We start from the raw sequence: 15,165 nt of genomic DNA, 5'->3' as shown, positions 1-15,165 counted from the left end.
TGAGTAGGTGGTTATTTTACTGAGTGAATGTGTTTCCCAGCTTCAGGGGGATTCTTCGGCACGTCCCTGCCACTTAGGCTTCAAGCTTGTTTTGCAGACTTCTCATTCACGATGCGGCTTATGAAAACTGAACTTGCTAAGTCAAAGTGATGAAATATTGTGTTTTTGTTTTCAGGCACATATCCTATTTCATGCACAATGTTCCATTTCCTTCTCCTCAAAGGCCAAGAATCCTTGTCCAGGTAACAAGAATTTGCAGTATCTAATAGTTAAGAACATAAGAATAGCCTTACTGGGCCAGACCAATGGTCCATCAAGCCGTTCTCACAGTGGCCAATCCAGGTCCCTAGTACCTAACCAAAACCCAAGAAATAGCAACATTCCATGCTACCGATCCAGGGCAAGCAGTGGCTTCCCCCAGGTATTAATAACAGACTATGGACTTTTCCTCCAGGAAATTGTCCAAACCTTTCTTAAAACCAACTACAGACCTGGTATTTTCCTTACCAGGGAAAAGGATGAAGATGGGACAAAAGGATGGGGTGGTAGAAGCATTCAAATCCATGCTAAAAGCCCACTTTTTTGAATCGGTTTTCAACTCCTAACTCCCACTCACTGCTGTCAGATATCTATACTCACTATATCATTTCCTCTACCATAATCTCCCCAACCCCGTAATGTCCTGTCTAAATCAGATTGTAAGCTCTTCTAAGCAGGGACCGTCTATTGTATGTTAAAATGTTCAGCGCTGCGTACGCCTTTCAACGCTTTAGAAATAATAAATAGTAGTAGTAGTAGGGAGGGTGATTGGAAGATTGCTTTGCTTGCCCATTAAATGAGATGAGAGGGTACCTCTGAATGTGCCATAAGCAGGGAATGGACATATTAGCAGGGCTTATTAATAAAGCCTTTGGTGTAGTTCTGTGTAGCAGCGGCACAAATACACCATAATAATTTCTATTTTTAAAAAAGCATCTCAAATAAATTAATATTTATATACATATACTTTCTTTTTTCTTCTTTTAACCAGCTGTCTGCCCATGATTCATTAATATTGTCTCAGCCTGTTTCCACACCCTTGCCACTCAGGTGAGTTTAATAATGACAAAAGATGACAGCATTATGTATTTAGCCTTTAAAATCAAGATGATTGCTCTTGGCCTGGAATGTGGACATAAATGCATTTCTTACTGATAACTGTCAGTTTTTTTTCCTCCTTTTCAAACAGCACCTGGTCACATAAGAGGATATTTTTGTTGATAGTTTATTTTGTATGCGAGATTTTTTTTCGTTTTAATGATGTATTTATTTAAGTATTTATATGCCACTTATAACCTAAGTGGTTTGCATTCAGGTACTCAAAAGATGAGAGCATTTTGTATTTAGCCTTCCTCCAAAAAGCCTTTATCTTTTTGTTTATTCTCCCCTCTCCCCCCCCCATTTTATTTTAACCCCTCTCCTTGGCATGAGGATTGCATCCCTCAGTGCTGCTGTATGTTTGACTGGGGCTGTACTTTTTCTTCCTCCTATGTTCCAGGGTACTAGCTGAAGGCTTATTGTATTTTCTGGTTTTATGAACTGCCTTTCTCATAAACAGCACTGCAAAGCAGTTACAACAATTTATTTACTTTCTGTGGCGCATATTGCATAGTTTATACTGGTCAGTATTTCACATGTTTAAAAATTGTTATCAAAAATTAAAGCAAGCTGTACACTTGCACATAAATGACGATCCTAAACACTGTTAAACAGAAATATCACCTTTAAGAAAATCAGCTGTGTAACTCTAAAGGCCACCAGATGAGGATCAGAAGAAGTTACAAGGAAGATCTTTTATAGCAGGCTTGTCCAACCTATTTCTATAAGGGGCCACATTTTATATATTGTAACATTTGGAGGGCCAAAACATGCACCATTGTATTTTGCCATATTCTATGTCAGATAGTGGCAAAATACAACTGCATGTCACACACACACACACACCCCTACCTTCATCCAATCTACTTACTCTCTCTCATGTACCACTCCCTCCCCCCTAAGCCTTTACTCAGTTTCTTTTCCTCAGCTGGCTTAAGTTGCAGAATAAACACCGGGCTTCCCCACCTTGACTTGGCTCTCAAGTCTCACAGGACTTGAAACTGAGACTAGAGAATGACAAAGTGGCTGTTAACTGCGGCTAGCCACAGGTAAACCCGCCAAAATGGTGGGAGAAAAAGTCATCTCCGCCGCGGGTATGGGAACAAGGCCATTCAGTGCCCCATGGAACAGTGAATGGCCTTGTCTCTGCAGTTAAGGTCAGGAATATGCATGGTCACTGATCGGGCCTCTCCCTCCTTCTCCTTACCATGGCAATTTTGTGTGGGGGGGGAGGGTTTCGTCTCCCAGCTGCCCGAGCTGGCTTTCATCAAGTCTTGTGGGGCTGCCTAAACTTCTCCTCTGACGCAACTGGAAATAGGAAGTTGCGTCAGAGGAGAAGATTCGGCAGCCACATGAGACTTGATGAAAGCCGGCTTGGGCAGTTGGAAGATGAAAAAAGCCCAGAAAATCGTGAGGGTAAGGTGGGGGAAGGGAGGGAGGGAGAGATATGCCCTCAGATGACTTGGAGATGACTGGAGGGACGGAGGATCTCTGGCGATCAAGGGGGGAGGGAGCTGCTGTACCGCACGCGCTGAAGGGAAGTGGAGAAAGATAGTGGTGAGAAAGAAACACTCTGAAGGGAAATGGGGAAGAAAGAGTGGGCTGAAGACACTGAAGGGAAATGGGGAAGAGAGAGTGGGCTGAAGACACTGAAGGGAAATGGGGAAGAGAGAGTGGGCTAAAGACACTGAAGGGAAATGGGCAAGAGAGTAGGCTGAAGATGCTGAAGGGAAATGGGAAGAGAGAGTGGGGAGAAGATGCTAAAGGGAAATGGGCAAGAGAGAGTGGGGCGAAGACGCTGAAGGGAAATGGGCAAGAGAGAGATGCCAGAGCGAAGGGAAGAAGATGGGTGCCAGACCAATTGGGGGGTGGGGGTGGAGGGAGAGATGAAAGGGAGAGAGAAGGCAGACAATGGATGGTATGAATTAAATGAGAAGATGAGGAAAGCAGAAACCAGACAACAAAGGCAGAAAAAAAATTCTATTTTATTTTATTTTTTTGCTTTAGGATAAAGTAGTATATTAATTGTGTTGATAAACATTTATAAACAAAGCCCTGCCAGCTCAACATCTCTTTCTCTAGTTCAGCAGCCAGAACTTTGATTTATAAAATGAAAACTGTACAGAATATTGTTTCTTTTTATACTTAAATCAAATAAGTTCAGTATAAAATTATTTGAGGCTCGCGGGGATGGGACGGTGACTGGGACCGAGCTCGACGGGGCGGTGATGGGGACCGAGCTCTACTCCCCCTCCCATGCTTCTCTACATAAGTCTGCCTGCATATGGTGAAATTCATCTGATTTATTTCATGATGTATTAGTTTGGGAAGATTATTAGAAAAGAAATTAGGATTTCAGCCAGATTTAATGCTGCTACTGTGCTTGTAGTACTGGATCAGTTTAGCCCACAGCACTGGCCTTAATCACCAAGGCTGTGCACCCAAGGTAACTACTGTGAATTCACTACAAGTAAATCTCCATCTCATTATGGATTGCTGACTGGGTACTCAGCAGGGAAGTACTCCCTGGTGCTGTAGAAACGGTTGACATCTCAATCTGTGAGTTCTGCTTTTGTCTGCTTGCTTGAAAGCACATGAAGGGATCAGGACTGCTAGTTGAGAGGCTTTCTTCCTTGCAAACTACAGTCCTTTCATTTAGTTATGAATGTATTTTCTAACTACAGAGAGATGGTATGATCTGAGTTGGATTATTTTTAGACCATGGTTCTCCTGCAGTGCTGCTGCAGAAACTTATCTGTGAGGTTAATTCATATATGCTTGCCTCATTTTTATCAGAACAGCTTCAGCCTTTAGCTTCTAATAGTATCCAGTAGCTTTAGGCTTCTATTCCTTTGTCCTTTTTCTGAGAAAGTTCAGCATCATATCCTGCTACAGGGATTTGGTTCTTTTTTGCTTCTTCCATAGTGCACAGGCCAAAACACTGAACTAGAGTACTCTGAATCGGTGTGTGTGTAGTGGCATTTTGATTCTTCTTAAGTTCCAGCACAGTTCTCCCAAAAGAGTTATGACTGTAGAGGCCACTATTTCATTTTTTGTAATACTGTCAGGGTCTCCAGACTCTTCTATGCTGGAAAATGCCAAAGGTATTTTTTTTTTATACCTCAGGAGATTTATCTCTGGCATTCCAATTCTGCAGGTTCGCAAAATACTTTTTGTTGAGAAAGGAACAGCTAAAAAACAGTTCTAGCAGAGTTTGCTCTCATAGACTTGCCAGTTATTCCTGGAGCACTGTATTCTTTTGCACTTACCGTATTTTCTCGCATATAACGCGCGCGTTATATGTGGTTTTTACGTACCGCGCATACCCTTGCACGTTATACGCGTGAGCGCGTTGTACAAAATTTTTTTTACATAGTTCCCCCCCGACGTCCGATTCACCCCCCCCCCCCCGCAGGACCGCTCGCACCCCCACCCCGAAGGACCGCTCGCACGCACCCGCACCCCCACCCCGAATGACCGCTCGCACGCACTCCCACCCGCACCCCCACCCTGAAGTACTGCTCGCACCCCCACAGCCTCCCGCCCCCCCCATCATGTAGAAGCTCCTACCGGTATCCTGCTGCTTCCTCTTGGCGGTCCCGACACCCGACACGATCGGGGCAAGAGGGAGCGCAAGCCCTCTTGCCCCAGCCAACCGCGGCACCCCCGACACGATCGGGGCAAGAGGGAGCTCAAGCCCTCTTGCTCCCCCCCCGACTCCCCGACACGATCGGGGCAAAAGGGAGCCCAAGCCCTCTTGCCCCCCCCCCCCCGACTCCCCGACACGATCGGGGCAAAAGGGAGCTGTTATACCCAGGGGGTAATCAGCATAATACGTGACATGTCTCCTCAAGTCTGCTTATCTGACCTCCGTATCCTGAGTGTTACCTTGATCTCAAAAGGGCAGTAAAGTTTGCTCATTTGAGAGCCTGACTTCCTTTGCAGGCAAGCCGCTCAAATAACATCAGTAAAGACAGATGGGAAACTACATCAAAAGGAAGGGGACAGTGACAAGTATCTGCTAACTTGACCTTTTTGACCTAGGAGTTGCCCAAACAGCATCAAAGGGACAGTGACAAGTATCTAACATCCTGACCTCCTTGATCTCCAAAGGGACAGTGAAACCAGTCTCATGGGAAAACAATCTCTGCAAACACCTCCACAATAACATCAAAAGGACAATAAAGCCAGATGGGCCGGTCTCTGCCACACCTCATTGACCTAGGTGTTGTCAAAACAGAGAACAAAGGAGCAGGACCAGCTGTATTACTAATAGCAGGACCAGCTTATATAAGACCGGGATTCTGACCCTGACAGACAGAATCCATGACATCTGAAGGGAGAAGCCACGATGTCTAAAGGGACAGTCCTTTGGTCCCCCCGCCTATCAATTGCAAGGATTCCCAATTGTGAAGGTGGTCAGTGTATGGGGTCCAGGTGATGCTATTTTATTCTTATATTTATATATATATATGTATAATAAAGTGTTATTGTTTATGCTTTATATTGTCTGTGTGCTTTTCTGAGTGTCACTGATCATCCCATTTGACAGAAATTAGTGGCGGAACAAATTGGTACCAGGAGTGGGGTTGATCAATGTGGTCACAAAAGCACCAGATAAAACATGGGGTTGAGGAGCAGGCTCCCAATCCCTCCATTCCGAATGGGAATGACAGTATAGGTAAATTAATGGCCACTGAATGGTCTGTAGAAGCAGGATTAAGTGAATCCTGTACTTTTGGAAGTGGGGATCCACATGAATTATGTGCCTCCTTACAAAAGGTGAAAATCTCAAAAGGAGAAGAGCAAGAAGGAATTTCTAGACAAGGAAGGATGATTTTGTCAGACTGGAGAAATTTGCATGAAGCTAAACAGGAATTACAATTGAAATTAGAAGAGCTGGAAAAGAAAAGGTATAATCAACAGCATGCCATTACAATGCTACAATGTCAGAATAAGTTGTTAATGGATATGGTAGAAACCTTTCAAAATGTAACAGAAAAGTCAGCTATGCGATATGCATGATATAAATACAAGAAACGGAGGTGGAAAGGGAGTTACAGAAAAGTTAAAATCTTAATTTATCATCTGCCGAATGATTGGAATCCAAACAAACGGGATGGGAATATTTGGGATTCAAATTCTAATAATAGTGAGGAGGATATATGTGTTGAAGGAGAACAGGCAGAAAGTTTAGAAGCAAAGCCTGTGAGGAAACAAAGATTACAGGGAAGTCTACAAACAGGAGAAAATCTAACTAGAAATAATGTTATGGAGGAGGTTACTCCACATGAAATCATGGATACGATGGCACGTTTTACATTACAGCCTGGGGAACCACTAATACAATGGGTAATTCGGGTGCAGAAGCTGAGCGCAGCAGGGATTATGTTGGATGCCACAGATGCCCCTAAATTTGTTCAAATTAGTCAAGAAGTAGCAGTACAAAAGGCGTTACGGGAGGATCTTTATCCTGCTAAAAATGCCTCAAATGAGAATTAAGAAGGAAACTATGAAGGTAGCCTTAGTAATAGGTCACGCTGACACATATATGTCATTACCTTTTACAGTATCCATTAGAAATAAAATTATTAAGTATGCTGCACCGGTAATGATACCTTTGTTGATCAATCAAATAGACAGGACTATTTTGGAAGTCTTAGAAGCGGTCCGACAGTTAGGAGATCGGGGGGACTGGGGACCTCAAAATACTTTTGATAAAAAGAGAAAAGGACCATCCAATTCAAACAGGGCTAATCGGGCGTCTCGGAGGAATATGTCTTTGGCATTAATAAAAGATGGTATAAAGAGGGAAAAATTAGATGGGAAAAATACAGGTACGTTATGGGAAATGTACAAAAGTAGAGGACTGGGAAAGAAATCTATGTCTCAAGCACAAGTGAACAAAGGAGAGAGGGAGGATATTTTGGTGCTGACGGCTCCTCCTTAGGAAACTGCTTCCATTCTTTATCCTGATTTAAAAAAAGTGGAAGTGTTGGGAGGATCAATGATGTGAATGCCAAACCTCAGTGTCTGCCTATAGAGATAAATATTTAGTGGAAATCTGGGGAGCAAAAGGTACAAGCTATAGTGGATACTGGGGTGTAGGAATATAAATATCAGGATTGGGGGGAAAATTATACAAGCAGGAAGAAAAAAATATATATATTTTTTTTACAAATTTTAAAATTGGACAATTACCAATTTGGGAATATACTGTATTGATCAATGAGATTCCTTAAAATATAATAGGGCTAGATATCCTAAAAAGGGTTAACATTACAGCTTTCCGATGGAATCTATAGTTTTGGTAAATTGCCAAACATTCCTATGAGATCAGTAGTGGTGGGGAAATTATCCAAACCAATAGTAGTACTGATCTCCACTAAAATTATAAACATGAACCAATGCATTTTTTATTATTCCTATAGTGGAGCAATTTCCAGAACAATTTGCATTCACTTGGCAAGGGAGGCAATATACATCTACCAGACTACCACAAAAATATAATGTATAGAGTTTTGTTAGATAGTATAAGGAAGTTGCACTCCAAGTGATTTTGCAAAAATGTCTTTTACCTCAAACACTAACATTGTGAACCACTGTACCTGCACGTAAACCTCTCTTGTATGTTTTATAGATTAAAGCGTCCCTGCTTGAATTTTTATGATTGTGTGACAGAGATTTGAAATGGAAGAAGATAGAAAGAAGACCAGCTTTCTATAGAGCAATTAACTTAAGTTTCTATCTCTCTTTCTTTTAGAAGCTTAGCATCCAGACATGGTCATGAGAACCAATTTCACTGTGCCATATTTAAAATACTTCCAACACTGTGACCTGATAGTGGGAATCCAATGGATACCAAATTTGTTTATGATTTTTTTTTTTGATTAATAGTGTGCTTATTTACAGATTAAATTCAACCCTGATCATTACCGATGGAAGAAAGCATGCCGGAGCTCTGTGTTTATCTGTTTCTGTTAAGTGTTGTCTGTTTTAGCTTATGGGGTACCCCAACATTGCACATTGGCCATTTCCAGAGTTTATTCCACCCCTTCTATTAGTCCAAATGGTACCATATCCCTTTCCAAAAAAGATTCCCCCACATACAAGAAAATTTCTTATGAAAACCATGCTCGCAATGATTTTATGCTATGGCTCATACAGCCCAATGATAATTTAGTTAGGGGTTATATTATAAGAGGATATCTGAAGAGAAAAAAAATTAGAAAGCTTTATACCTGGTAAAATGGTGTTCATTGGTATTTGATATTTGCTAAATAAAATAAAAAATGGTCTCTCTTTATTTAACTTACCAGGTATAAACAGTGCAGTGAACATCTCTGACATAAGTTATTTTGGTATTACAATCAGTACGTGTGTATGGTCTCTCTTAAATGACATAATAATTATGTCCAGAACATAAAAAGGTGTATTTTCTGAATGTCCTACAGAATACCTTTAAGTTCATTAGTGTTGTTTCTCTTATCTCACACAAATACTACCTTACACACAAGTATTGTGTCAAATGTTATCACATTCTGTACGTGTGTATGGTCTCTCTTAAATGACATAATAATTATGTCCAGAACACAAAAAGTGTATTTTCTGAATGTCCTACAGAATACCTTTAAGTGCATTAGTGTTGTTTCTTTCATCTCACACAACTACTACCTCACCCACAAGTATTGTGTCACAGGTTATCACCTTCTGTACATAAAGTGTTTTTTCTCCTTTTTTTCTTATCTTCTCTTTTACCACTAGGGGTGTTTATTGTAACTAAAGCATTGAAGCTAAACAGTCATGATGAAATATTTTCCTTGAAAAATCACGTACTGGGAAATGTTATTCCATATAGACTTTCATCCTTTTGTGATAAAATTGGTCAGCTCTGCTCTCTCGTTCTGATGATTTGGCTAACATGCTAGATTAAGAGAAAATTTCACCAGATCGAGAAGATGATGACACGCAACCAGACATACAGTGCCGTGCCATGACGCTATTATGTGGCACCGACTTGGGAATAGAAGTGAGCCTATATCCTGCCACTTCACATTAGGTCTGGTCTCTGGGGGGGGTGCACGTGAATCTTACGTGAGTGAAGGCATGTGAGTGGCATAGCAAGCCTATTGAAACTGGAGCATAGCCAGACCCTAACCAAAGCTACTAAGAAAAACGGGATACCAGATAACTGCAGTGATCGATGGTGAATATGAAGCTACCCTAAATGTATGTAAGCCATGAGTAAGAGCACAAATATAATATTAATAAGATTATTAATTTCCATAATTCCCGATACATGATACTTTCAAGTAAAAGGCCTAATTAGCAAGAAATATTAGAGAATGCAAACATACCAGTTGATGGAAAATTAATTTTCCTATTTTACCTAAATGTAGATAGTAATTACTATTGTTTCTGAAATACTGGCTGGCAAACAAGCATATTTTGGCTCCAGAGGAACAGATGTATTTAGATGGGAAGGTGAATGGGTGCCAAATACTGCACATAATCATGAACTAACCCTACGATATGATCAGTTAATGTTACGTGTTGTTAATGATACTATCATACAGCAATATACTTTAGATAGTAATGTTTCTTCAGCCTTACAGTGGACTATTTGTGAGATTCGTGTTTTATCTTTTATTGAATTTTTGATTCCTGCTATTCAAGCTCCCTTTTCAGTATGTTTACAGAATGTTAGTGTGTTGCAGTGGGCAAATAATGCAACTTATCATTTTTATGATTAATTTTTCTTTTGCCGAGGTACTTACTCCAATTGTTTTATTGCTACCTATAAAGAAAGCCTAGCAATTCTAAATAAAGCAAAACAGCAATGTAACCTTACTTTGCTACGGCATAAAATAGATACTGAATTTTGACATACTAACTTGCATTCTGTGGCAGATCATATTGAAGCTACCACTGCACTCAATGGGTGGGATGCTATTACTAGAGGCAGTGATATGGCACAAAAGGTGTTTCTTCATTTTGTACTCTATAATTTTGTTTAGCTATCTTTATGTTAACATTTCTTAATTGTGGGTTTACCTCTTGTATATACAAACGGACACTCTCTCCCTTAATTCGGAGGACTTCTTAATTTGGAGGAGCAGACTTGAGTATCCAGGGGTGGAATGTTATACCCAGGGGGTAATCAGCATAATATGTGACATGTCTCCTCAAGTCTGCTTATCTGACCTCTGTATCCTGAGTGTTACCTTGATCTCAAAAGGGCAGTAAAGTTTGCTCATTTGAGAGTCTGACTACCTTTACAGGTAAGCCGCTCAAATAACATCAGTAAAGACAGATGGGAAACTACATCAAAAGGAAGGGGACAGTGACAAGTATCTGCTAACTTGACCTTTTTGACCTAGGAGTTGCCCAAACAGCATCAAAGGGACAGTGACAAGTATCTAACATCCTGACCTCCTTGATCTCCAAAGGGACAGTGAAACCAGTCTCATGGGAAAACAATCTCTGCAAACACCTCCACAATAACATCAAAAGGACAATAAAGCCAGATGGGCCGGTCTCTGCCACACCTCCTTGACCTAGGTGTTGTCAAAACAGAGAACAAAGGAGCAGGACCAGCTGTATTACTAATAGCAGGACCAGCTGTTTATGAACTCCGCAGTTTGCATCCTATATAAGACCGGGATTCTGACCCTGACAGACAGAATCCATGACGTCTGAAGGGAGAAGCCACGATGTCTAAAGGGACAGTCCTTTGGTCCCCCCGCCTATCAATTGCAAGGATTCCCAATTGTGAAGGTGGTCAGTGTATAGGGTCCAGGTGATGCTATTTTATTCTTATATTTATATATATATATGTATATGTATAATAAAGTGTTATTGTTTATGCTTTATATTGTCTGTGTGCTTTTCTGAGTGTCACTGATCATCCCATTTGACAGAAATTAGTGGCGGAACAGGAGCCCAAGCCCTCTTGCCCCGCCAACTCCCCGGCAATATCGGGCCAGGAGGGAGCCCAAGTCCTCCTGGCCCTGGCGGCCCCCCCCCCACTGCTAGTTGTTCGGGCCAGGAGGGAGCCCAAACCCTCCTGGCCACGGCGACCCCCTACCCCCACCCCACACTACATTACGGGCAGGAGGGATCCCAGGCCCTCCTGCCCTCGACGCAAACCCCCCTCCCCCCAACGACCGCCCCCCCAAGAACCTCCGACCGCCCCCCCAGCCGACCCGCGACCCCCCAGGCCGACCCCCACGACACCTCCACCCCCCGTCCCCGTACCTTTGTGTAGTTGGCCGGACAGACGGGAGTCAAACTCGCCTGTCCGGCAGGCAGCCAACGACAGAATGAGGCCGGATTGGCCCATCCGTCCCAAAGCTCCGCCTACTGGTGGGGCCTAAGGCGCCTGGGCCAATCAGAATAGGCCCGGGAGCCTTAGGTCCCACCTGGGGGCGGGGCCTGAGGCACATGGGCCCAACCCGACCATGTGCCCAAGGCCCCGCCCCCAGGAGGGACCTAAGGCTCCCGGGCCTATTCTGATTGGCCCAGGCGCCTTAGGCCCCACCAGTAGGCGGAGCTTTGGGACGGATGGGCAACAAGATCCTGGAACTTGAGACTGAAATGAGAAACGCTGACCTGGATGTGGTGGCGATATCTGAGACCTGGCTCACCGACTCCCACGGGTGGGACGTGGTGATACCAGGATACAACCTCCTTCGCCAAGACAGGAAGGGCAAAATGGGAGGTGGTGTAGCATTATACACTAAGGATGATATTAAAGTCACCAGAATCACAGATATCAGGTACATAGGGGAATCCCTTTGGGTAAATTTGGCCAGGGGGAATGACAAATGCCTGTATCTGGGCATAGTTTACAGATCCCCAAGGCAACAGGATGACATAGATATAGAACTAATCAGTGACATAGAGAATATCACCCTGCGTGGGGATACAGTGTTGTTAGGAGACTTCAACATGCCTGATGTGGATTGGAACACACTTTCCTCTGCATCCAGCAGCAGCAGGAGACTATTGAACTCTATGAAGGAAGCTAAACTGAGGCAACTGGTATTGGAGCCAACGAGGGAAAAGGCAATACTGGACCTGTTGCTTACCAATGGTGAAAGTGTCACTGAGGTCTCAGTGGGCGACAAGTTGGCCTCCAGCGACCATAATATGATATGGGTTCAAGCTCAGGAAGGGTTTCGCCAAAACTAACACATTGACCAGGGTCCTTAGCTTCAAGAACGCCAACTTTGAGGGTATGGGGGATTGCATCCATCAAACACTACAAAACCAAGCAGGAACGGATAACGTAGAGGAACTGTGGGGACATGATCGAGACGTTCAAGTATCTTACGGGCTGCATCGAGGCGGAGGAAGATATCTTCTTTTTCAAGGGTCCCACGACAACAAGAGGGCATCCGTTGAAAATCAGGGGCGGGAAACTACGAGGTGACACCAGGAAATTCTTTTTCACTGAAAGAGTGGTTGATCGCTGGAATAGTCTTCCACTACAGGTGATTGAGGTCAGCAGCGTGCCTGATTTTAAGGCCAAATGGGATCGGCACATGGGATCTATTCACAGGGCAAAGGTAGGGGAGGGACATTAAGGTGGGCAGACTAGATGGGCCGTGGGCCCTTATCTGCCGTCTATTTCTATGTTTCTATGTTTCTATATCTTTATAAGAGACTTGGCTGAGGGGCTTCGCGGTAAAATAACATTATTCGCCGATGACACCAAACTGTGTAATATAACAAGCAAGAGTACAACGGACAATATGAAACACGACCTACTCCTACTGGAGCAATGGTCTAGGACCTGGCAACTGAGCTTCAATGCCAAGAAATGCAAAGTCATGCACCTTGGCAGCCAAAATCCATGCGAGACTTACACCCTAAATGGCGAGATCCTAGCAAGGACTGTTGCAGAACGGGACTTGGGGGTAATCATCAGTGAAGACATGAAGACTGCCAATCAAGTGGAGCGGGCTTCATCTAAGGCTAGGCAGATCATGGGATGTATACGTAGGAGTTTCGTCAGCCGCAAGCCTGAAGTCATTATGCCATTGTATAGATCCATGGTGAGGTCTCATCTGGAATACTGCGTACAATTCTGGAGGCCTCATTACCGCAAGGATGTACTGAGGCTTGAGTCAGTCCAGCGAATGGCCACCCGGATGGTCTCGGGACTCAAGGATCTCCCGTACGAGGAACGGCTGGATAAATTACGGCTATACTCACTCGAGGAACGCAGAAAGAGGGGAGACATGATCGAGACGTTCAAATACCTCACAGGCCGTATCGAGGTAGAAGAAGATATCTTCTTTTTCAAAGGTCCGATGGCGACAAGAGGACATCCATGGAAAATCAGGGGCGGGAAATTGCACGGCGACACCAGGAAATACTTTTTCACCGAAAGAGTGGTTGATCGCTGGAATAGACTTCCACTTCAGGTGAACGAGGCAAGCAGCGTGCCTGATTTTAAGAAGAAATGGGATCGTCACGTGGGATCTCTGCACAGAGATAAGTAGGGGAGGGTCATTGGGGTGGGCAGACTAGATGGGCCGCGGCCCTTATCTGCCGTCTTTTTCTATGTTTCTATGATGGACCAATCCAGCCTCATTCAGTCGTTTGCTGCCTGTCGGACAGGCGGGTTTGGCTCCCGTCTGTCCGGCCAACTACACAAAGGTACGGGGAAGGGGGGTGGGGGTCGGCCAGGGGGGCGGTCGGAGGTTCTTGGGGGGGGGCGGTCGTTGGGGGGAGGGGGGTTTGCGTCGAGGGCAGGAGGGCCTGGGATCCCTCCTGCCCGTAATGTAGTGTGGGGTGGGGGTAGGGGGGGGTCGCCGTGGCCACGAGGGTTTGGGCTCCCTCCTGGCCCGATATTGTCGGGGAGTTGGGGAGTCGGCGGGGCAAGAGGGCTTGGGCTCCCTTTTGCCCCGATCGTGTTGGGGGTGCCGCGGATGGCTGGGGCAAGAGGGCTTGAGCTCCCTCTTGCCCCGATTGTGTCGGGGGTGCCGCGGTTGGCTGGGGCAAGAGGGCTTGAGCTCCCTCTTGCCCCGATCGTGTCGGGGAGTCGGGACCGCCAAGAGGAAGCAGCAGGATACCGGTAGGAGCTTCTACATGATGGGGGGGTCGGGAGGCTTTGGGGTGCGAGCGGTCCTTCAGGGTGGGGGTGCGGGTGCGGGTGGAAGTGCGTGCGAGTGGTCCTTCGGGGTGGGGGTGCGGGTGCGTGCGAGCGGTCCTTCGGGGTGGGGGTGCGAGCGGTCCTGCGGGGGAGGGGGGGGTGAATCGGACGTCGGGGGGGCATTAGGGTTTCAGGGTGGGGACAGGACTTCAAGGGGGAGAGGAGAGTCGGGGCGGGCGAAAGGAGAGTCGAGGTGGCCAGAGGAGAGTCGGGGCGGGCGAAAGGAGAGTCGGGCAGCATGCGTGGTATACGGGTTTGCGCGGTATATAAAAATTTCTGTACATAAATTTGTGGTTTTCGCGCGCTATACCCGTGTGCGCGTTTTACACGGGTGCGCGTTATCTACGTGAAAATACGGTAGTAGTTTTGTAGTCCGTACATTTGTGCTGTATTTCCCTAACTACAGATTTAAAAAGTGTGTGTGTGTCTGTGTTAGAGAGTTGCGCGGGGACAGAAATCCTGCCCGTCCCCGCCAGGATCCTATCCGTCCCACCCGTCCCCGTCAGGATCCTCTCTGTCCCCTCCATCCCCACCCATCCCCGCAAGGAATTACCTCCATCCCCTCCTGTCCCCATAAAAAGCAGCAATTACTTCTGACAGGATCATCAATTCCACAGTTTCTTTTGTGTTTGCGTTGCTGTTTTCCTTGTGGAATCTCTTTGGTGGAACCTTTTTTGTTTTCTGTTCAGGTAATTAACTTATAAACCCCCTCTTTTACTAAGGATGACATGTCCATTATATTATATGGATGAACCCTGCTTCCAAAGTCTTCCATTCCCATGGGAGTCCTGTTGGCTAGAGTGGGGTCCCCGTGAGAGTCCCGTGGGTTAGGGGGGATTCCCGCGGGACCCCCGGGACTCCCGCGA

General features: G+C 45.0%; 1 protein-coding gene across 7 annotated transcripts in view; it reads left to right on the top strand.

Annotated features, from left to right (window-relative positions):
- The window catches only part of DENND4C (DENN domain containing 4C), a 318,792-nt gene that overhangs the window by 117,697 nt on the left and 185,930 nt on the right, over positions 1-15,165 (top strand). For all 7 annotated transcript variants that reach the window (XM_033919674.1, XM_033919664.1, XM_033919681.1 and 4 more), the window contains 2 exons: positions 176-242; positions 1,031-1,089. In XM_033919674.1, coding sequence (XP_033775565.1) covers positions 176-242; positions 1,031-1,089 — 126 coding nt within the window. The remainder of the gene's footprint in view (positions 1-175; positions 243-1,030; positions 1,090-15,165) is intronic.

The sequence above is a fragment of the Geotrypetes seraphini genome, chromosome 1 (genome assembly GCF_902459505.1).
Source record: "Geotrypetes seraphini chromosome 1, aGeoSer1.1, whole genome shotgun sequence".
In the NCBI taxonomy this organism is placed as follows: Eukaryota; Metazoa; Chordata; class Amphibia; order Gymnophiona; family Dermophiidae; genus Geotrypetes; species Geotrypetes seraphini.
This window is presented reverse-complemented; position numbering and strand designations above follow the sequence as displayed.